The sequence below is a fragment of the Mustela putorius genome, unplaced genomic scaffold, assembly GCF_011764305.1.
Source record: "Mustela putorius furo isolate JIRA1106 unplaced genomic scaffold, ASM1176430v1.1 tig00000580_pilon_pilon_pilon, whole genome shotgun sequence".
Lineage (NCBI taxonomy): Eukaryota > Metazoa > Chordata > Mammalia > Carnivora > Mustelidae > Mustela > Mustela putorius.
The window spans coordinates 3,733,519-3,756,261 of record NW_025421423.1 but is presented as its reverse complement, the minus strand read 5'-3'; the positions used below and the strand labels follow the sequence as shown (position 1 = coordinate 3,756,261).

General features: G+C 49.0%; 1 protein-coding gene across 1 annotated transcript in view; it reads left to right on the top strand.

Moving 5' to 3' along the window:
* The window catches only part of GABBR2 (gamma-aminobutyric acid type B receptor subunit 2), a 339,969-nt gene extending 317,675 nt beyond the window's left edge, over positions 1-22,294 (top strand). The window contains exons 14-19 of the mRNA XM_004747687.3: positions 4,757-4,867; positions 7,744-7,968; positions 10,154-10,336; positions 12,829-12,958; positions 16,827-16,944; positions 19,704-22,294. Of these exons, the coding sequence (XP_004747744.2) occupies positions 4,757-4,867; positions 7,744-7,968; positions 10,154-10,336; positions 12,829-12,958; positions 16,827-16,944; positions 19,704-19,869 (933 nt within the window). The 3' untranslated portion in view covers positions 19,870-22,294. The remainder of the gene's footprint in view (positions 1-4,756; positions 4,868-7,743; positions 7,969-10,153; positions 10,337-12,828; positions 12,959-16,826; positions 16,945-19,703) is intronic.
* Positions 22,295-22,743: the final 449 nt, after the last annotated feature.

Here is a 22,743-nt window from a genome sequence, read left to right as displayed (position 1 = left end):
AGCTCTTATAGGCCAGTCATCCCTGGGGATTGATTTAGATGAGGGGAAACTGTGTAGCCCCCAATCACATGGGGAGGCAGGGCTGACATCCTGACTCAGACCCTGATGGGAGACCACCGCATGACATCAGCTGGGGTCTGTGTCCTGTGTGTGTGCCGCCGGAGGCAGCACAGGTCAGTGCTCTGGGATCGCTAGCCCTGGGCTGCGTGGTAGGCCCACGCTGAGAGCAGGGTGAGGGTAGGGTCAGTAGGCCTGGGTCCTCCAGCCCCGTGTTCCCCAATATCCTCTACCCTCCCACCCCACTCCAGCTGTCGGGAAGAGGTGGGGTCAGTCCTCCAAGGTCCCTGGAAATCTGGCCTCCTTTAAGACCACTGGGTGCCTTCTAAAGTAGCACAGGATGCTGTTGATGCTTTGCGGGGCCCCACTGAGCCACAAAAGTAGCTGTGTCCTCAGCAGAGGGTGAGCCGGCTGCTGGACCAGACCCTCTGTGCGGGTCTTGGGTGCCCTCTAGCGGCACTTTGGTGTATGACAATGACTCCAATAAGCACTCAAGGGGTGGCAGCTTTCCACGCCCCCAGTGTCCTCCCTCTCCATCCCCCAAACCTACCCTTTGCATTATCCAGTGCATGCGTTGGACTTCTCTGACCCCTCTGAACTCCAGTCCCAGGCATGATTAGAACAGATCAGAGAAGAAAAGGCATAGCTTTTACAGTGGGCTTTTATCACCATTTTGCGGCCACTGAAGGAGTGTGATTCAGGTACAGGGGTACTGACCAGTCAGACTCCCCATCTCCTAGCCCCAGGAGTACCTGAACCTCATCACTCCTAAATCCACCCCAACCCCTGCCACTCTGATCCACGTACGGTGTGCCCAGACATGGGGTCGTGTGAGGGTGATGTTAATGACCAGGAGATTTTTGTGGCTTCTTCCTGGATCAGCGCCTGTGTCGTGTGAGGATAGGGCAGAAACAGCTCCGCCCACCCTTCGAATGCTGAGTTCTCTGGGCTCTCCACTGGCCCTTGATTTTGTGCTGCCCTCTCACCTCTGCAGCCTAGGCTGTGTTTAAGCTTATTGAGATGGGGGGAGTGGGGGGCTAACAGACCCGGATGTAGGGATTTGGTCAGAGCAGACCAGGATGGGGAACTTGGCAGGGGGCGAGGGTTATTAACAAGTTAAAAGATAACTCGGAGAGAACATCAGCTGCAGAAAGGGGAACACAGAGCCAGCAGCAGCTCGAGGACAACTACCGAATGGAGTCTTAGTCAACCATGAGGGACATATGAATCACGGGTGGAAGGCAGTTGTTTAGAAAGCGGAGGAGATGTGGAGCGAGGGTGCAGGCAGACTCACTCACCGCCTCCTGGAGTGCTGGGCTCCAGGACAAGCCCGTAGGTCAGTGGTATACTGGAGCAGGTTGAAGGACCAGGTCGACTCGTGACGGGAGGCGGTGTGTACCTTCACTGCAGCTCTTTCCCACCCGACCAAGGGCGTGCGGATGTGAGGAGAGGGCTCGGGATTATTCTGAGGACCCCAAAGGAAAGCAAGGACCGTGGGATGAAGGCCCAGGAGATCGGTGCAGCCACTCACCAAGAGTGGGAGGGGGTGGGCTCTCTCTCACTGGGGATGTAAGAGCCTGACAACTGCTCTTGGCTTCTGGGGAATAGAGTTTTCATAACATTGAACAATGGTATATGACAGCATCAGTCCTTTCTACACAGAGAATCTAAGAGTCCATCATAAATTATTGCCTTTCATTGGAGAACAACAGCTACTATCATCATTAATGGGTTTGCTATTCATGCGTGACCATAATGGGCCTTTGCTGTTGCATTCTGATGTCTGCTGGGTTGTCAGGCATTAGGGAAACCCAGGTTTCGCTTTTAGAAGTCACTGTTGACCTTCGCACCAGCTCCTTTCGCCATCTCCTCAATTAAACAATGAAAAGACATCAGGAAACTCCTACCCCCTTATTAGAATCCAGCCCAGCTCCTGGGTGGGTCGCAGCAGAGGGGCCATCTCTGGCCTGTTGACTCCGACTTGGGGTCCTAGAGATCACCTTCTCCTGGCTTGTCTCACCTGAGAGCCCACTGCGGCCAGCAGAGGCCTCGGGGAACCACTTGAGCCTGTGTGTGGTCTCAATGACCACAGAACCAAAGTGGCAGAGCTAAGGGACCACAAAAGGAAAATCAAGCCTGGGAGATCGTACCAGGCCTGAATGGTCTGATTACAGAATGGCCTGGGTGCACAGGCCCCACCTCCCTCGCCCTTCCTTTTTCTATTCCCCAAATAACAGGAGCCCAGACCACTGCTTGCCTCAAAGGCTAGGCCGAGAGCAGGGCCGAGAGAAATAAGACGCCCACTCCCACTTATCTAAGGCCTGCATTCCACATCTCTAGATCCCACCAAAATGTCCCTTTTTCCTGGTGAGTGACTCTGGGGATGCCAACCTGTTACCTTCAGGCCTGGGCTTTACCCTGGGCCTCTACAGGACCACTCTATCCCAGACACGGCTCTTTGATGAGACACCCTCAGTGGGGTATCTTCTCTAAAGGCAGATAGATTCGCAAATATATGTTCAACTTTACTTTGTTATTGGTGGTGCATGGATATAGAAATTCTAACACTATTTTGTGTCTATTTAGTATTGAGCAAATGAGTGACTATTTTGGTATTGTGGGAAACCAGCGATCTCACTGTGAGAGAAGAAAGGTGCAAATATGGAATGGGAAGTAGCAAGAACCCTATGGCATAGGGGTTTTATTTACAACAATCTTAAAAAGATGGTAGAGCAAAAAGGATAGATACATAGAATCATGATGGCTGGATGGGTAGATTGGAGAGATCAGGGAAGGAGGGAGGAAGGAAGATCCTTGAAGTATTGATATCCTTGGAACAGTGAGCCCATCTAGTGCCCAGATCTTGGTTTCTAAATATCATTCTCCATCAAAAAGAAACAAGACTCTCCAGAGAAATGACTGATTCTGAGGCTGGGGAAAGGAAAGTACAAAGAAATAGAGGTACTTGTTGTGCCAAGGTGTAGGAAAGTGTTCCCCCAAATTATGGGGATGTATTGGGAAAACACACCAGTCTGCACAGGGGAGTTTCCCACTGACCAAATCTGGGAGAATCTGAGCATCAAAATAAATGATAGTAATGGAAATGGAAAAGGAACCCCTAAATGCATTCCAATATACATAAATAAATGAGAGGAAAGGAAAGATCTGTTTACAATGGAGTGTCAAGTATTTAAATGAAATGATAGAGTTAAAAAAAAAAAATTACCATTTTGTGGCCACCGAAGGAGTGTGACTCAGGTAGAAACCATCACTGGATGCTGAAACCACTGAGTTGACATTTGTGGGGGGAAATGGGACACTCACACAGTCTCAAAGTATCTCCCACAGAATATTTATTAATTACAAGGGGGAAATGGTACTTCTGAAGTGGAGAGATCTGGCAGACATCACCTGAACCAAATGGTCATAGTTGACATCACCAGTAGTGGGGCAAAGTGCCATCAAGTGCCACTGAGGTGAAGCTCCAAGGAGGCAAAAACAACACTTTACATAGGATTCCTACCATGAATGCATAACCCAAATCTAATCATGAAAACACATCAGACAAACCAAAACTGAAGGATATTCTACCAAATTACTGAACAGCATTCTTCAGAAATATCCACGATGTAGAAGAGCGAAATAGGTAGAGAAATCATCAAAGATTAAAGGAGACGAAAGTCATGATAAGTAAATGCAGCATGTGGTCCCAGATTGGGCCCTGCTTTGGAAAAACCACAATTATTTTTAAGGACATTATTGAGTCAATTGGCAAAATTTGAAAATTGATAGCACATTAGATACTGTATTAGCTAAATGTCCTCAATTGGGTAAGTATATGTGGTTATGTAAAAGAATCTCCTCATTCTTAGGAAGTACTTGCTAGATATTTAGGGGTGAAAGGTCAGGGTATCTGCAACTTACTCGTAAATAATTCAGAAAAAAATATGTAGAATATACATTTTTGTTGTTGTTCTCTGGATGTGTTTTTCTTTTCTTCCCACCATGTGGCTGATTCTTGCCCAGTTTCCCAGTTCAAATTCCTGAGAGAGAGACCATATTTGGATAGGGTCCTTTCCATCATCCCTCTTTGAGCAGAACACTGCACTAGGAAACCTCCTAGGTCTCTGACCAGACTCTGGATTGGCTACCTACCAGGGTGGTCAGGTACCCACCCTCTGTCCAATCAGCTTTGGCCCAGGATGTGTCATGTGGTATATAACATGGCTGCCCCCATTGCTCCCTCACTGGGGGTGATGGGTAAGAAGGTCTCCTTAGAAGAGCTTGGCAGGCCCCACAGCTAGCCCAGCCAATGGTTACGGAGTTAATCCCAGAGACACCTGAAGACCTCTTGACATTAACTTGTGCCTTATTCTCACCTTCACTCTTTCAACAAACATTACAGATGTGTGCTCTGGACCAGGTCTCACACTAGGAGACCAGGAAGTGACCTACTCTCTACCCTCAGATCTGACTCCTGTTTGAAAGGCATGAAGAGCACAGATAACTAGAGTGCGGGGCTGAATCATGAATGACAAACAGAAAGCAGCCCCATGAGAACATAGAAGGGGGTCCAAAAGGCCTCCTGGACAAGGGACTAACTGTAGCTCATGGGAGGGCAAGTGGCCGTCAGATGGGGCCCTGGCTGCTGAAAAGGTGCCCAGTGCCATTCCTGGGTTTCTGTTTTCTCTTTGCTCAGCCGGACCCAGCAGGACGGGACATCTCTATCCGCCCTCTCCTGGAGCACTGTGAGAACACCCACATGACCATCTGGCTTGGCATCGTCTATGCCTACAAGGGGCTTCTCATGGTAGGTGCAGAGCAGGAGACGGAAGCTGAGAGGCTGCTTCTCTATCAGAGTTCTCTCTCCTAGGGGCCTCTGTGAACATAAAAATAGAGCCCCCAGAACGAAACACTAACTGCCAGGCCCCTTGTCTCCCACATGGTCTCTCCGTTCCCACAACAAAACTCTGAGATGGGTGTAAATAATGCCCCATTTCACTGATGAGGATGCTGAGGCTTGGTTTCCCAAGGTCACTCAGTAGTAAGAGGCAGATTCAAGAGCTTAACCACAGAGCAACCCCAAAACCTGTGAGAGGGCCTCACGGCAGCCACCATAATACTCCCAGAATGGCAGTCTGTCAACACTTAGTATAAGTTCACACCCCACATTTTACTGGATTCCCTCAAAATCTGTAGAAGGTGAATGGAATCATCCTCATCTTATAGAAGTCAGGCTCAGAGAAGTTAAAGGGCACTAGTAACCTCCAACCTCCAAACCCAGTAGTCTTTCCACTCCAGCCACCTGTTAGAATCAAAGATCATGTACCAAGCCCGCCCCACATGTCTGGAAGGACTTGAAAGGGCAGCTACACCCCATCTTATCCCCCACTGACCCCTGAATCTTCTCCCCAGTCCTATGCAAACCATGCTTCCACTGAAATCCCTCCAGGGACAGGAAACCAGCTCCCATACCCTCCTGAGGTCTTTCCACAGGAAAATTAACCCACCGTCTGCTTCTGTGTAGCCTCTATTTAGAGGCCAAGAATGAAGCTATCTCCAAAGGTCAGAGAAAGTGGGACTTCTTGTCCTGCTCAAATGCATCATTACCTGCTGCTGCTTCAGAGAACTATTCCTGAAGGCCCCCACCAGAAGGGCCTGTGTTAGGGGACCCTAGACAGAAATTGTCCCCCACTTCATACTAGTCGAGACTAGTTTCCATAGGGACTCTTTGAGGACCCCTGAGCCCCAATCCATACCCCACAAGGGAGTGATCCTGAAGGTGCCCACAGGAGGGTCCCAGAGTGGAAATGAGACTTTGAGGACTAGCCAATGGCCCCAGGCTTGGAAAAGGGCAGTCAGGAGACATGGACACTGGAGCTGTCAGAGACAGGTGGCATAGACCCAAAGGCAGATCCATCATCAGTGGGCAAAGTTGCCAGTGGGCAGCTTTCAAGTCCACATGAAAGAAGGATTTTGTTCAACAGAGCAGTGGCCACCGATTTGGTGGGACTCTACCCCCACCCCCCCAAGGAAGGAAGATGCTCCCTTCACAGGAAGCAAGTGGTACCCAGGACTTGAGGCCCCCAGCCCCTGCTGAATAGAGAGAGTGAAACCAGACTCTCTAGGACCCCTCCGGTTCCACCCTCCCTGATCCGAGACTGTGTGAAATGAGATTATGAGGAAGCTGACTGACTCTTCAGACTGCGACTACCGATAATGTTTTGGCCATCCTATCTTCTCCACCTACTTGCAAAAGTGGTTGGAGTCCACCATCTCTCTTCCAGGGAAGCTAATATCTTCAGTCGATCCTGTCAGTAAAAGCTGTATTTGGTAGCACGAGTGTTTTACTGTTTGCAGTGTGCACAAGGAATTATCCTCAGCCCTCCCGGCCCTTAGGGTCTGTGACTAAAATCCTAGCTCCTAGTGCCTCCCGCTCTGAGACCACAGAACTTCAAGACCGGAGAGAGTAGGCCCGGCCCTGCAGCCTGCAGCCCACACCCCTATCAGAGTTTCAGCACTCTAGCCCCCACTGAGCATGAGCTGTGCCCCCTCCAAAGGCCCTAGGGAGAATGCTTTCTTGCTTCCTCATGGTAGCTGATGGCTCAGGCATTCCTTGGCTTGCAGCCACATCACTCCAGTCTTCACCTCCATCTTCCCATGGCCATTTCTCCTCCTCACGTCTCTTACCAGCAGTCCTGGTCAGCTCCTTCCCCACCCACCCACAACACCATTCTGCCTGGCATTCTTCCTCAACCAGCCCTCCTCTTAGACCACCAATGAAGGCTAAACCCTACACACCCTGCTTCAAATCACATTGGACCTACCTCTACCTTGTCCATTTCTGTTGGGAGATATATTGGTTAGGAATAGAGCTGTAGGTGATAGAAAACCCAAAATTATAGTGATCAAAGAGATAGTTAACTTCCCTCTCAGATGAGCAGTCTAGGGCTGGTGGGGTGCTCCCAGAATCTCAGCTCACCCATCTTCACCATACAGCTCCCACACTGTAGACTCAGATGACTTTTTGGTCTAAGATGGCTGCTCAAGCTCCACCCATCACACTTCACTCCATTGACTAGGAAGGAGGGAAAGGAACACCCTTTATAGATACTTTATAGATACCCATTTCCCTTTACAGATCCTTCCCAGAACTTGTACACACCACTCCCACCTACATGGCCCTGTCCTGAACCTACTCTTACATCACACCTGGCTTCGAGGACAAATTAGGTTATGTAGTCTCTATTGTGAGTGACCTTGTGCATTGAGAGGTAATAGAAACAGGGGCTCTGCCTTATTAGACAAAAACACCAGACTGGAGTACTGGAAATACAGTCCACTTTTGCCACTGTATGACTGCGTGGCCTTGGACGAGCCCCTTCCTCTCTGGGCCTCAGGGCTCTCTTTAGAGTGAGGAGAGATGGTCAAGATCATGTCTGGGAGCCCCTTCCACCATGGCCTGCTGTATGTAAACCAGTGGTGGGGCAAAGGAGAACCAGACATTGTAACACCCCCAGTTGGCCTTTCTTCAATGTAATTCAACCCAGGACCCCCAGTGGAGAGTGAAGGTGACATCCAGAAGACCTGGCTACAGCAAAGCTGCCAGCCCCCCTTCTCAGAGTAGGAGGTATGTGCCAGCCACCACATGATAATGACTGCTGCCCTTTCCACTCACCATTTCAGTTGTTCGGGTGTTTCTTGGCTTGGGAGACGCGCAACGTCAGCATCCCTGCCCTCAACGACAGCAAGTACATCGGGATGAGCGTCTACAACGTGGGGATCATGTGTATCATTGGGGCCGCCGTCTCCTTCCTGACCCGGGACCAGCCCAACGTGCAGTTCTGCATCGTCGCCCTGGTCATCATCTTCTGCAGCACCATCACCCTCTGCCTGGTGTTTGTGCCCAAGGTATGGCCTGCCTCCCCCATCCCCCCACAACATCCTGCTCTCTGACCTCTGCTCCTGCCCAGGGCTCTACTGGTTTCCTCCACTTCCTAGCCATTTTATGCTTTCTCTACTGGGAATGATTACAGTTCATATGGAAGATTTGGAAAATGCAAACAGGTAAAAATCGAATTTTTCAGAAATCTCAGAGTCTCACCACCTGAAAATAATCACTGTTAATGTTTCGTTTTGTTTTGTTTTGTTTACTAAAAACTAGATATTTTTTATGTGTTTCCTTCCAGCCTTTTTTTCTTTAAGATTTTATCTATTTATCTGAGAGAGAGAGAGAGAGTAGAGGAAATAGCAGTGGGAGAGGGACAAGCAGACTTCCCACTGAGCATGGAGCCCTGATGCAGGGCTTGATCCCAGGACCTCAACATTGTGACCTGAGCTGAAATCAGGAGTCAGATGCTCAACTAACTGAAAGACCCAGGCTCCTGCCCCACCCCTGCTGTACTTTTTAAATGGTTAGGCAGTGATGCTTTCTCAGTTACAGCTGTGATTATAACTTACACGTCATTTTATAGTTTGCCTTTTCCACTGTGAATTTCTCCTTTGTGTTTCTCAGTCATAACCACCACTGATGGGAGATGTTCCATGTTTTCTTGTCCGCTTCATTCCCTTATTGATGAGCAGTACAGTCATTCCCAGATTTTTTATATTATAAATGAACTTCTTTATTCATATAAAGTTCATATAAATGAACTTCCCATTTCTGGCTCCATCCTTCAGATGGAACCTCAGAAGTAGCATTAGTGGGTAAAAAGGAATAAATAACCACTTTCAACAGCCACTTACATTTTCCATTTACCTGAAGCCCTGACCTTCAAGACCAGCCTGAGAGGTGTTTTTTGAACCTTCTCCTTCCCTGCAGCGGGCAGGTGAATCAGAGGCCTTGGCATCTTAGGAGTCCGGGCAGTCGGCTGTTCTCAGCATCAGAGAAGAATGGGAGATGGAGATAGGGTGGGAGGAATTACTGGCCCGAGTGGGGTAGGGTGTGCCTTGGATTACGGGGGGACCAGAGATCAGTCGGGGTCCATTGTGCCCTAAACAGATGGCTCATGGCCCCTCCATCCCGTGAGTCCCCAAGCAGCAACTTTCCTGGAGCACTGTTGCCCTATATGCCTGCCTTCTCTGCTTGTCAATGCCTGCCCAGGCTCCAGGCCAACGCCAAGGCCTCTCTGCCTGCATTCTGACATTCTCTCATTCTGGTCAAAGATGTCAGATGGTTCCAAGCCCAGCCCTGATCACTGTCCTCTGTCATCCTCAAGAGCTCCTCATTGCCCTTCTGGCTTCAGAATCAAGTCCCCAGTACCAGGCTGCCTTTTAGGACCCTTGAGACTCCTCCAGTCTCCCCAAAGAACTCTGCCCACCATCCAGACCATCCACCATGCATAAGCACTCTGAGCCCCAGGCCCCCTGCTTTGAATATGCCCCTTCTCCCCCCACCCCCACCCAGAATTCCCTTCCCTCACCATCCTTCAGCCTCACAGAGCCCAGCCCAGGCCCAGAGCACCCACAGCCCAGCCTGCCTCTGATACTTCTGGCCTCTGGACTGTGGGGTCCTGGCAGACAGGGGCCCTGCCTCACCCAGTCCCTGCTCTCCAGGGCAGGCCCAGCGCCTACCTCAGACTGGAAGTGTTTTTTTTAATAAATGAGTAGGATGAGGATGAGTGACAGCCTTTTCTCTTCCGTAACAATGCTTTTGTCTGTGACCGAGCCAGTCACAAGTCTGTCCTCAACACTCACCCATGGCTCTAAGAAGCAGGAGCCTTCCCTGGCCTCCATCTGTTATCTTCCGTGTCACCCTCGGGTTAATTATTTTCCCTGTGGAACGAGGCCTAAGGCAGAGCGAGGCTCAGCTGGAATCAGGCCTGAGAGGCGCTGGTGGGCTCCGCGGGGTGGTTGGGAGGCAGGTGGGGTCAGGCTCAGGAGACCAGACTTCTGCTGAGGAGGAAGGAAACTGAGACTCCGTGCAGGGGGGAGGGGCCTGCCCAAGGTCACAGGCAAGCGAGTGGCAGAGACAAGCCTGAGCCCAGAGCTTGTGTGCCTGCCGCCTCCAACACAGGACCCGCTGTGGCAGAGTGGATGGGAGGTTGGAGGGGGAGGACCCCGGGCTTCTCTCTTCAGCCATACCTTGTCCTTTCAGCTCATCACTCTGAGAACAAACCCAGACGCGGCAACGCAGAACAGGCGATTCCAGTTCACTCAGAATCAGAAGAAGGAAGATTCTAAAACATCCACCTCAGTCACCAGCGTGAACCAAGCAAGCACGTCCCGCCTGGAGGGCCTGCAGTCCGAAAACCATCGCCTACGAATGAAGATCACAGAGGTAGCTCCCTGAGCCCCCTCGGCCAGGGCCGCAGCTTCCCAGCTGCATCCTTCTGCCCCAGGGCTGCTGCTCCTGACCTCCCTACCCCCAACCCAGGACTCCCCCCATATCAGGCCGTGTGGTCCCATGGGCTGGGGTTACAGCGGAGAGAACCAGCGGGGATATAAACTAGGCAGAGGCAGTTTTGTCGGAAGCGGCTCGCCTGGCCCAGACTCATGGAGTCCCTGTTTGCCCTGATTCCAAACATCCTTAGGAAGGAAGGAGTTCTTAGAAAGTTGTGAGCTCCCAGATTATAGGAGATTCCTAAGTGTACAGAAGCCCCCACCCTTGATTTTTCACTCTCCCAACCCAACAACCACCCTCATCCATATGACATACAGCAAGACAGAAGGGAGGGAAGAGAAACTTCTCAGGCACGAGAGCTTGCTGAGGCAAACCACATGGTCCTCTTAAGGGTCCTTAACTGGTTCTTCAGTATTCCAGAGAGGCCATAACTAGATTCCTTTATGCCTAAGCCAGACCTCCAATTCTGGACTTTCTATTACCTGGGAGAGGAGAACAGATTACCTTCCCCTTCTTCACCTCTGTTTTTGTGTCCAGGGGTGGGATTGGCCTCTGGTGTGCAGGCTACATATTTCCCCGAGAAACCCTCCTTCGACAAGGGGAACGGGGAAGAAACGAAGGAGAGCGTGTTAGTCAGGATAACTCGCTAAGCTGCTGTAACAAACACGCCCCAAAATGAAGTGGCCCAAAGAAAATATTTCTCTCTCACCTAATGGCCCTGAGGAGATGGGTCCAAGTTGGCAGACAGCTCTGCCTCCGTGGCCATAACTGGGTGAGGCTCATTCCCTCCTACTGTCTGCCACTCCCCAAGGTGCCTTCCTCACAGGGACAGTTAAAGCTGGGGGGAAGGCACGTCCTGTTCTCAGTCGCAAGAGGGGAAGAGGAAGCCCACACAAAGGATGAGCAAGTGATACAAAAATTGTGCGCCTTTTGGGTCTACTCCAGTTACCTTGGCAAGAACTTGCATGGTCACACTTCTATGTGAGACACAGGATTGCCAGTGTCGATGCAGGATGTCCCAGTGATGTTTGAATTTCAGGCAATCAAGCATACTTTTTGTGTAAGGATGGCCCAGACAGTATTTGGGATATACTGGCTCTAAGAAAAATGATGCATCATTATCTGAAATTCAGATAGGACTGGGCATTCCATATGTGTACTTGCTAGACCCAGTAGCCTTTCGGGGAACTCACATTAGTCTGTCACAAAGATCTAAAGCATAGCTGTCCATGCATCTAAGCCGGACTGCTCTAGGATGGGATAGCCCTCCCTCCCACTGGTCACCAGAGAAAAGGAGGAAAGGTTTCTGTCCCCTCAGAACCCATTGCTCATTCGGTTTTAATGTCAGACCTCTCTCTGAGTAGAATGACCATGACTTGACGTTTGACTTTTACTTGCACACTCCAGCAGTAAAGAGCTCCTCACTTCAGGAAACCTGAAAACAAAGCCACTGTCAAAATCCCTAAAGTGCTGGGTGGCTTTTCCTGGAATGGAATCACAATCCGGCCTCCTTTGCTCCTAGCCCTGCTGTTTGAGGCTCACAGAACACGGCATCTCTCTCCTCCTCCACGTGACGACGTATTAATGGCTGAGGTCTTGACATCAGAACAACACTTTACAGTTTATAACTTCCTTACACTATAGTAGAACGTCCATTGCCTTTCCCAGTTACCACCCCCTCCCCCCAACACACACATGTGTGTGCACAAGCAAGCACATGTACACACACACACACACACCAGGCTTCTCAAGGGCTAGTCTGCCCCAGGTCTTGCACCTGAGTTTTCTGTAACCTGAAGGCAGTTACAGTCCGTCTTCTAGAGGTGCCTCTATTGTCCTAGGCTTAGGCGTCTCTGTGAGGCTTACAGCTGACCAGCCCAAGGGTCCTCCCCTGCAAGGGCCTTGTGGGGCATCCGGAATGATAATTATAGCACTTTTATTCCTGTAGCAGGTTAGCCTCATGATGTGTCAGGGACTGGGCTAACCTTTGAGTGCGTTGCTTCATTGAATCTCCGCAGTAACCAGAGGTTTGTGCTGTGATTACTGCATTCTGTGGATGAAGGAGTTGAGACTCAGTCTCGAGAGCCAGTCAGTCCACAGACAGTAAGGGGCAGCCCTGGGTTTGCCCCTAGACCTGTCCAACCTCAGAGCCCACGCTCTGACCCTCCCCCGCCGCCCTGGGCTGGCCCAGCTGCTTCCTCGAGACGCCAGCCTGCTCTGAACGCATCATTGCGAAGCCCAGGCACCACCACCCCCCAGCCCTTCCTGCAGCAACAGCCAGCAGGGGCCCTCTGCAGCTAGTCCCCAGGGGGCCTCTCTGGCTCAGAGTGCCCTCCCAAGGCCCACCTGAGACCCAGTCCCATGACCCTGGGGGCTGGGGAAGGGGCTGGGCCCGGGCCTCTGACCCAGCTGGAGCCTTTGTCTTCCAGCTGGATAAAGACTTGGAAGAGGTCACTATGCAGCTGCAGGACACACCAGAGAAGACCACCTACATTAAACAGAACCACTACCAAGAGCTCAACGACATCCTCAACCTTGGAAACTTCACTGAGAGCACAGGTAGGAGGAGGCGGGGTCCCTGGAACGTAGGGACCTGGGTATCAGACACCAGCTGGCCATCTTCCACTTTACCGATGAAGAAACTGAGGCTTGGGGGAGGTGAGGGGGATGACCTGAAGCCACGCATGCAGAGCTGGAGCATCTGGCATCCACAGTTCAGGGTCAGTTTGGCATCCTACCCTGCCTAGACCCAGGACTTCTGTCCCTCGGTCTCTTGGGTTCCGGGAGCACACGTACATGTCACGGCCAGCAGCCCAGGTTTTGCCTACATTTCGGCCAGATTTTCAGAGATCGTCAGTGTTGTTAAGAGTGCATAAAGTGGGGGCACCTGGGTGGCTCAGTGGGTTAAGCCACTGCTTTCGGCTCAGGTCATGATCTCAGGGTCCTGGGATCAAGCCCCGCATCGGGCTCTCTGCTCAGCAGGGAGCCTGCTTCCTCCTCTCTCTCTCTCTCTGCCTGCCTCTCTGCCTGCTTGTGATCTCTCTCTCTGTCAAATAAATAAATAAAATCTTAAAAAACAAAAAAGAAGCCAGTTTTCACACTCATTAAAAAAAGAAAAAAGAGGGCATAAAGTGGGAGGCACCTGGGTGGCTCAGTGGCTTAAGCCTCTGCCTTCAGCTCGGGTCATGATCTTGGAGTCCTGGGATCAAGCCCCGCATCGGGCTCTCTGCTCGGCAGGGAGTCTGCTTCCCTTCCTCTCTCTCTCTGCCTGCCTCTCTGCCTACCTGTGATTTCTGTCTGTCAAATAAATAAATAAAACCTTTAAAAAAAATAAAATAAATATTCATCGTTTAGGGCAGTTTCATTCATTATTATACAGCCAAACAAGGGTCGTAATATAGCTGTTAGGAAATGGGGCAGACCTATTCATGCAGATATGGAGAGCCCTCCCAGTGAAAATAGCAGATGAAAGTAAGCATGATGCACATAAATGCACACACATCTGCACGTGTCTGTGTGCATGTGCCAAGTGCGTTTTTTAAAAGGTCTGGAAGAGCAAAAAACAAATTGTTAACAGTATCCACCTGTGTGAAAAGGAACAGTAAGTACAAAGTAAGAGAGGATTCATTTAGTATACTTCTCTGTTTGCTGGCATTTTGTCAGTACTTATTCATTAATTTGCTATAAAATTACTTTTAAATCAATGAAAAATCTTTAGTTTCTTTTTTTGTTGTTGTTTATAGTTTCTTTTATTCTCATTACCTAAATCCTAAGTATTCTTATTATAAAAGCAAATTATGAGGGGTGCCTGGGTGGCTCAGTGGGTTAAGCCTCTGCCTTCAGCTCAGGTCATGATCTCAGGGTCCTGGGATCGAGCCCCACATTGTGCTCTCTGCTTGGTGGGGAGCCTGCTTCCCTCTCTCTCTATCTCTCTGCCTGCCTCTCTGCCTACTTGTGATCTCTCTTTCTGTCAAATAAAGAAAATTTAAAATCTTTCTAAAAATTTTTTTTTTAATTATGAAATTCTTAGGGTTGGGTTAGGGTGGAATGATTGCAAAAAAAAGTTTGAATTAAGATAAGTTACAAGTCAACTGAAAGAATAAAAATTATTCACAGTAACTTTAGTATCTGGTAAAGGTGGGCATTTCAAATTAGTGGAGGGAAATGAATCATTCAATACATTTAATGGGGATAGGTGGGTAGCTATTTGGAAAAGAATAAACTTAAATCCCTTCATCACACCTCACACAAAAATAAAGTCCAGATGTATAAAGGATTTAAATGTAAAAAGTGAAACCATAAAAGAACTAAAAAGAAAGAAAGAAAGAAAAAAAACCCACAGGAGAATTTTTTTTTTATAATCTCAGAGACGGGAAAGCCTCTCTCAATTTGATGCAAAACACAGAAACCACAAAAGAAAAGGTTGATAAATTTAATTGTAAAAAAGAATTTTTTAACAACACAAAAGCCCTCATAAGTCATCAAAAAATCAAACCAAGCCAAAAAATATTATAATTCAGGTAATGTGCTTATTTTCTTACATATAAGGAGAAATTTATATAATTTATATGAAATATGTATAATTATATGTAAATTAATTTACAAAAAAAGAGCAACACAGAAGAAAACTGGGCAAAAGAGACTTCTCACAGAAGGAAGTGCAAGAGATTCATATGCTTATGAAAAGATGCTGAAGCTCACTCCTTATTAAGAGAATGTAGATGAGGGGTACCTGAGTGGCTCAGCTGGTTAAGCTAAGCAGCTGCCTTTAGCATAGGTGATGATCTCAGGGTCCCTGGAATGGAGTCTCTCTCTGACCCGCCTTCCCCTCTGATCCTCCCTCTCCCTTTGACCCTCCCCAGCCCCATTGCTCTTGCTCTCTCTCACTCTCCAAAATAAATAAATAAAATCTTTTTAAAAATTCAGATGAAATCTTGAGTGAGATACCATTTTCACCAATGAGACTGGCAAAGACAAGAAACCAAAAAGTTACAGAGAGTCTGAGGACACAGTTGGGAAACATTGCTGGTTGAAATAGAAATTGCTCTGACCCAACAGTTCCAGTTTGGGGATTTATCATAAGGATATGCAGTCAGCTCTCATTATTCACAGTGATTGTCTCTGATAAAGTTGCTGTGAACCATGAATTAATAAGTGATTACTAAACCACTGCTCCTGAGGGGGAATACAGGGTTTGGTTCCTGCAAGGCTCTCTCGAGTTGACATTTTGATCAACCCATGACATAACTTTGTTGTATGTGTGTTTCTGCTTGAAGACGTCTTATTTAATACACAATGTTGATTCGTTAACTTTGACCTCATGGTCAGCAGTGCTATAAAGTATGCCTGCACGAAGCCCATCTAAGCCATGTATTTTCTCCGTCAGGCACGTCACAGGTGTCTTGCACTTGGATGTGCTTTATAGGACGTGCTTTGTTGACTGTGAAGTCAATGTAAATTTTTCAACATTGTGTGTGTCAGCAAATGACCGTGAAAGCCTTACCGGTATTGATTGGGGTTACAAATAAATGTTAGCGAGTGGGCGAGTTCACAAATACAGAATCTGTGAATAAAGAGGATCCACCGTACTCACATGGGGGTAAGATGACATTCACAAAGTCACACACTACAGAAAGACAACTAAACCCCGGTGCTTCTCCAGATCCCTGGGGGAGGGGGTTATATTTAATATTTCTTTGAATCTCTCTAGATAGTTCTGAAGCACAGAGGGTTGCAAAAGCATGCACATCACCACATTTTGTGGCTACACAGTATTTCTTTGAAAGGGGGCCCCATCCACACTTGAGTATGTAACTAATCCATTGTTACTGGAAATACTCAGATTAGTCCCAACCCTTTTTTTATATTATGAGTAACGCTAATTTGAACATGTTACGCATAATCTCATTATTTCCTTGGGATACATCCCAGAAGTAAAAATTCTGGGTAGAACACTATTTTTTAGGGTTCAATGCTTATGGACAAGTGACCCCCCCCCAGAAACATTATGCCAATTTGTACTCCCACCAGCAGTTTACTGACTATTCTTATTCTTTTCCATCCTTGGCAGTCTTATGGATATATATTTTTTACCTTGGAGGGTTATTTCCTCTGTCATCACATCCCTGTGCACCAGTGAAAAAGGCCTTTATATTAGAACTTTTCATTTCCAAGTTATGTTGCTTACATTGGTTAACTTGATTTTTTCTTGGAGAAAGGAAGTCCCCAGGATGCCATTTCCATCCCTGGTTAGAAGCTTCTAGATTCACTGCCTTAGTCCCGAGAGAGACTGCAGAAACCACAGCTCTGAGGGGATAATAGGCTCTTTTGCATTCTCTCTCCTTGGGCAGCATCCTAGAAAGACTGCATTTTTTTCTTTTTAATGAAGTTAACAGAATGTGTTGTGATCTTGTTGTTTTGCATTCAGATGGGGGAAAGGCCATTTTAAAAAATCACCTCGATCAAAATCCCCAGCTACAGTGGAACACAACAGAGCCCTCTCGAACATGCAAAGATCCTATAGAAGATATCAACTCCCCAGAACAGTAAGTACTTTCTCCTTGAGAATTATTGCAGAAGAGCGTGGTAGTCCCGCACAGCAATATCAGTCTGCCCGGCATTTTCACATGCCTTATTTTATTTAAACTCCACAGCAACCCCATGACACAGGTCAAATTACAAGCCTCAATTTACAAATGAGAAAAAGAATATTCAGAAAGAGGAGGGGACTTGTCAACCCCCACCCAGTTCTGAAGTGCAGGAGATGGGATTTGAACCCAGGTCTGCTGACCGTCAAGCCCACCAAGGCACAGTGCCCTCATTATACATAAAATTTAACCTTGCTAAATGCACTCACTGCACAACTATTCACTGACACCTACTGTGTATCAGACATAGAAGTGATAAAAACCAGACAAAAATCCCTTCGTGCGCAGAGCTTATATTCTGCCCAGTGGCACAAGAACTTCTTTTAAAAAGCAGCATCTAGTGTATTACATCATAGGTGCTTTGGAGAAAAATAAAGCAGGGGAAGCAGTCAGGGATTGTAACCTTTAATAGAGTGATCAGAGGAGATTCAGTGAGAAGGTGGCCTCTAAGCGAAGACCCGGACATCTCTGTTAGCTTTGTTCCCACTGGCAATTTTGAGGTCTTCCTTTGCTCATAGCAGCTTGGAAGCAGAGATTAGAAATGTCGACCCCGGCGCTGCCGACCCTCGGGGCTCAGTCGGTTAAGCATCCAACTCTTGATTTCAGCTCAGGTTGTGATCTCGGGGTCGTGAGATCGAGCCCTGCTTTGGGATTCTCTCTTTCCCTCTGCCTCCGCCCCTACCACCCCCTGCCCCCACCCCCCGGGTCACTTTCTCAAATAAATAAATAAATAAATAAATAAATAAAATCTTAAGAAAGAAAGGAAGGAAGAAAAAAGCGTCAGCACTGAAACTTGCTCCCCGGGAAGTGACAAGCAGCAGAGACAGCCAAATCACCAACTATAGTGTAATTTGAGGCCCTTTGGTGTTAGGGCCAATAGCCTTCTCAACCCAGTTAGCTCCAAGGCTTCATTGGCTTACACTCCAGAATGATCATTATGGTTCTCTGGCAGTCTTCAGCAGTTCACTTATTAGTATCCCCCATGAGAGTGTAAGCACCTTGAGGATAAAGTGTGCATCCCTCCCGTATTCTTTGGACTGAATGCAGGCTCCTACACTGAGTAGGTGTTTGGCAAGTAGCTGTTGAATGAATGACTGTGTAAATGGGACCCCAGCAGACAGCAAAGTGCCATGGCTCTGAGAGCCTCAGACCGATGGCCGCCTTGCCCAGGCCTTAGTCCTTCCAGGTCAGAGTTTATTCCTCAGCAACTCTTTCCCTGGACTCTGCCAGCACCCTCTGGCGTTCAGGGGTCAGTCATAGCTCAGAGTACACAGACAGGTTCAAGCTGAATTTCAAAAGGAGATCTCCAACACACAAACCTCGCGAGCACTTGTGACGTGTCCTTGGTAGACACTCTCCAGTGCACAGGGAATGAGGGGGGGCACCGCATCTGTCCCCCTCCATCTCAGGACCCCATCAGTGCCATAATACACACGAGGGCACACCTGTTGAGATGAGGTGGCCCCCCGTGAGTTGATCTGCCTCCCTCACAGAGCTCGTGCTCCCTCACCAAGCTCCTTTCCCAGAAGAAGCAGGAGACCCACCTTCCCCACTTCTGGCTTCGTTGTCATGTGCAAGTTACATAAACTCGGTACCCTTCCCTAATCATTATAGTGGAGAATAGCAGCACTTCTTTCACTTACTGGGTTTGTGTGAAGATCTGGGGCTGGGGGGAGGTCCCCACCTGAGCGGTCAGGCACTGAGGACACAGGGGGGCCTTAAGGATACTGAGAATGCAGCTTCCCAGGTACGAGAGAGAGCCACACAAGATGCACCTGGGAAGAGCCCAGACCCCCCACTCTCTCTCGCTCGCTCTCTCTCTCTCTCTCTTTCTCTCTCACACACACACACATACGCACACGCGCACGCTGCCATGAGTCACACACCACCCCTGCCTCTCCCCTGCCCTGGGGCTTTTCTGGCTGTGCTTCTGGGAATTTACCCAGAACACTGGGAGCTCAGAGAATGAAGGAGCCCACTCTCTGAGGAGTTTGAAGTGGATAGTGAAGGGGAAAGAGTTCATCAGATCAGGAGGTAGAGAGAGTATTCCAGGCTGGGGGAAAATTGTGTGCAAAGGCAAGCATGAGTGGCCTTTAGCAGTGTTTTAGGGGAAACTAGCCGCCAAGTAAGGGTTTGGGTGGTGAGTGGGTAGAAGTTTCACCTGGAGAATTAGAAAAAAGATCCTAGGCAGCTGGCAGAGGAGCCAATGAGGAGGCCAGAGCAGCGAGAAGCCCCGCGGTCCATTTGGAGGCTCGTGAGAGTAGAATGAGAACCGTCTGGCAGCGAAGCCCCATGAGATAAGCAAAACCCGTTCTTAGGAATCGCCACATGCTCAGGAAGGCTGCGTCCCCTTTGCTGAGTCTGTCTCCTGGTTGCTCCCAGGGCAGTCATTGGCAGGTGTAGGTCTGTATTAAATACCTGCTAGATCGGTAAAAGGCTAGATGATGGGATGGACAGATCTTGGATTCGGGTTAACTGGTCTCCACCGTCAGCTTCTTAGCCAAAGACAGTCCAAGGAATATTCTGGTGAGCGACCAGAATACTAAAACTAAAACTCCTAAATACTCACTAAAACTCCTCTCTCCCTCTCCCCCCTCCCTTCCTCCCTCCCTCTCTCTCCCCTTCTCTCTCTCTCTCTCTCTCTCTCCCTGCCACAGCATCCAGCGCCGGCTGTCCCTCCAGCTCCCCATTCTCCACCACGCCTACCTCCCATCCATCGGAGGCGTGGACGCCAGCTGTGTGAGCCCCTGCGTCAGCCCCACCGCCAGCCCCCGCCACAGACACGTGCCACCCTCCTTCCGAGTCATGGTCTCTGGCCTGTAACGGTGGGAGGCCTGGGGCCGGGGCCTCCCCCATGACAGAACCACACGGAGCAGAGGCTACGGGAACACTGTCAGCTCTGGCTGCGGAGCTGCTGGGCGCCACGGCTGGCCTTGTGGGACTGCTCGATGGCACTCAGGTGGACAGGATGGGGGCACTTGGCACCTGACCTCGCGCCTTATTTGTGAAGTTTTTATTCTTTCACAAAGAAGAGGAACGGAAATGACTTCTTCCTTAATGTCTGCGAAGAAGGAGGAGCTGGGATATTTTGAAACTTTGCAAAAAAAAAAAAAAAATCCTAGACAAGGAGCAAATCACTAGAACTCCAGCTAGAAGTCACCGAGTGTCCCTGAGCAGCCTTGAAAAGAGGCGAGGGGCTTCCGGAGAAACCAGCTCTGCCTCTGCACACACATCCCTGGCTGTGGCCAGGCCAGCCCTTCTCCCCTCTGGGGTAGGAGGCGGGCAGGGCAGCCCGGCCCCCAGCCGCCAGGGCAGCCAACCCCAGTCTTTCTGGAACAGGGAGTCTGCCAGGCAGCCAGGCGGCCCGAGGGCTGGGGTACAGGAACAGGCTGACTCACATGCCTCCCGGTGGGACCTTACTCTCTAATAAATGCCACACATTAACACAATAACACCCATTCTGGGACCGTGGGGATTTAGGGCACGTCACTGCAGACCTGCTCTGCAGCATTCACCGACCGTCGGTCACGCACCCACCACGTTGGCCGTGTCCTTGTGTTTGTATCAGGTGTTCCAGTAATCAGGGGGACCACCCGAGCTAATCATGGAATGTCTGTTTCCAGCAAACACTCTAAAGAAAGACTGTGCACTTTAACCTCTCATCAGGGCCCAAGGGCTGGCTGGGGTTGGTTTTTTTTCCACTGACTTTGTTTCTGACCAAAGTGAATCGGGCATTCTGCTAGAAGACATCCCTGTAGTCGTAGGGAGAGAGTTGCTAGCCGAGGGCTCTCCTTGGCTTCCTGAAGGTGGCCTTCCATCCGGACAAGCCAGGGACCTCGCCCTTGGGGTTCACGGAGGTGACCAGTCAACACACTGGTTCTCATTCATAAGATCACTCTTCCCTTTCAACCGAACAGAGAGTACAGGCCTGGGAGTCAGAAGGACCTGGGCTCCAGTCCTCACTCCATGGCTGACTCCCTTCTTGACCTTGGGAAAGTCCCTACTGTCTCTCTGAGCCTCCGTTTCCCCTCCCCAACAGATTGGGGTTGAGATAACCCCCATCCTGCCTACCTCACAGGGTCTCTCTGAGGATCAAAACTTGATCTTGTCCAGAAAAGCTTCGTACCAAACAGTGAAGCAGCCGTGACCCGTGAGGAATCAGGATGACCGTGACCTTCAGCCCTCACGACCACCAGGGGTTTGGCCCAAAGAAGCTCCCAGCACAGCCCTCTACCAGGATAACCTGGCGGAGAGAGGCTCCCGACGACTTTTGTGACATTCCTAGACAGGTTCATTCTTTGCTAAAGAAAGGCCTGAAGGACAGCGTCCAGGACGTCTGCACAACCAAGCGGTCGCTCACTCCCTAAAGAAACCTAATGGCAGCTTCAACAGGCAGGCAATAATCTCTTCCCAGACCACTGAAGTCAGGAATATATATACTGCTGTCACCACCAGATTTTGACAAAAGGGCCCACAGGAATCTTATCATCGCCAACATTTCAAAAACACCCGATTTCACGTAGCATAGCTTTCCCCTCCCCTCCCCCGCAAAAGAGAGGTTATGGAGGTACTGTAGCTTTTAGGGAAAAAAAAATGTCAACACATCACAGGTCAAATTGAAGTCATCGTCTGTTTTAGGCACTACAAATCGGTGTTGTCACTCACTGTGTATTACCAGTATTGACTTGCTTTCTTGATTTCACCAAAACCAGGTTTAATTTAAAGGACCACATTAATTTTTCCAAGGGAAGGAGACAATTCATTGTACATAATGTATACACACACAAAAAAAAATATACCTGTAGAAATATTATTCCAGCATAGCAGGAAACAAAAAGAAACAAAAAGTATTGGACAGTCGGAGGTGAGTGTGTGCGTCCGTAACCCGTTGTGACCCCTGACCGTGCACAGTCTTCTAGGTTCACCCACGAAGTACATTTTCTGTCTTAATGATACTGTAGGTTCACCCTTTTTTTTTATTTCCCTGCAAATAACAAGACCCACAGAAGTGACTCTAGCTATCTAACGGTTCTGTTCTTTTATATGCAGCAAACACACCGTACATTTCCGAAGAGGCTTCAGCCTGAAGGCATTTTCCAGTGACGTTAGTGCACAAACGCTTTAAATTAGACCGGGACTGCCAGAATCAAATGTAAATGAGGAATTTCTCGTACCCCTATTGCATGGTATCAATTTTTAATAAATTGTTGCAAATTTGTTTTTATGAATAAAAGGGAAAAAAACTGTCCTCTTTAATGCCTACTCGTCCCAAAATGCAGGTCCAAGCAGGTCCTATTCCTCTGCTCAGAAACTTGGGGGACAGTTCTGGGGTGCCTCCCCAGCGTCCTCCCTCCCTTTGGCGGACAGTAACAGAGAAGCCCCACGACCGTGTCAGCTGGGGTGACCTGAGCCGGGCCAGTATGGCTCTTCCCAGGCTTCCTCCTTGCAAGGAAATTTAGTCAGCCATGAGAGAGGAAAAGGAAGCTGATATGGAGAGAAATCGAATCAAGAGATGGATCCTGATGGTGTCTGAATCCTATTCCTGAAGGGTCCTTCCCCTGCTGTGAAGGGTTCTCCGTTCTCCAAATAAATCACCATTTTTGCCTAGTTAAGTTCAAGTCCCGTTCCCACCTGTTGCAGACAAGAAGTCCCTAACTAACCCATACTGGGCCCTCAGCCTGCAGCTCCACTCCAGCT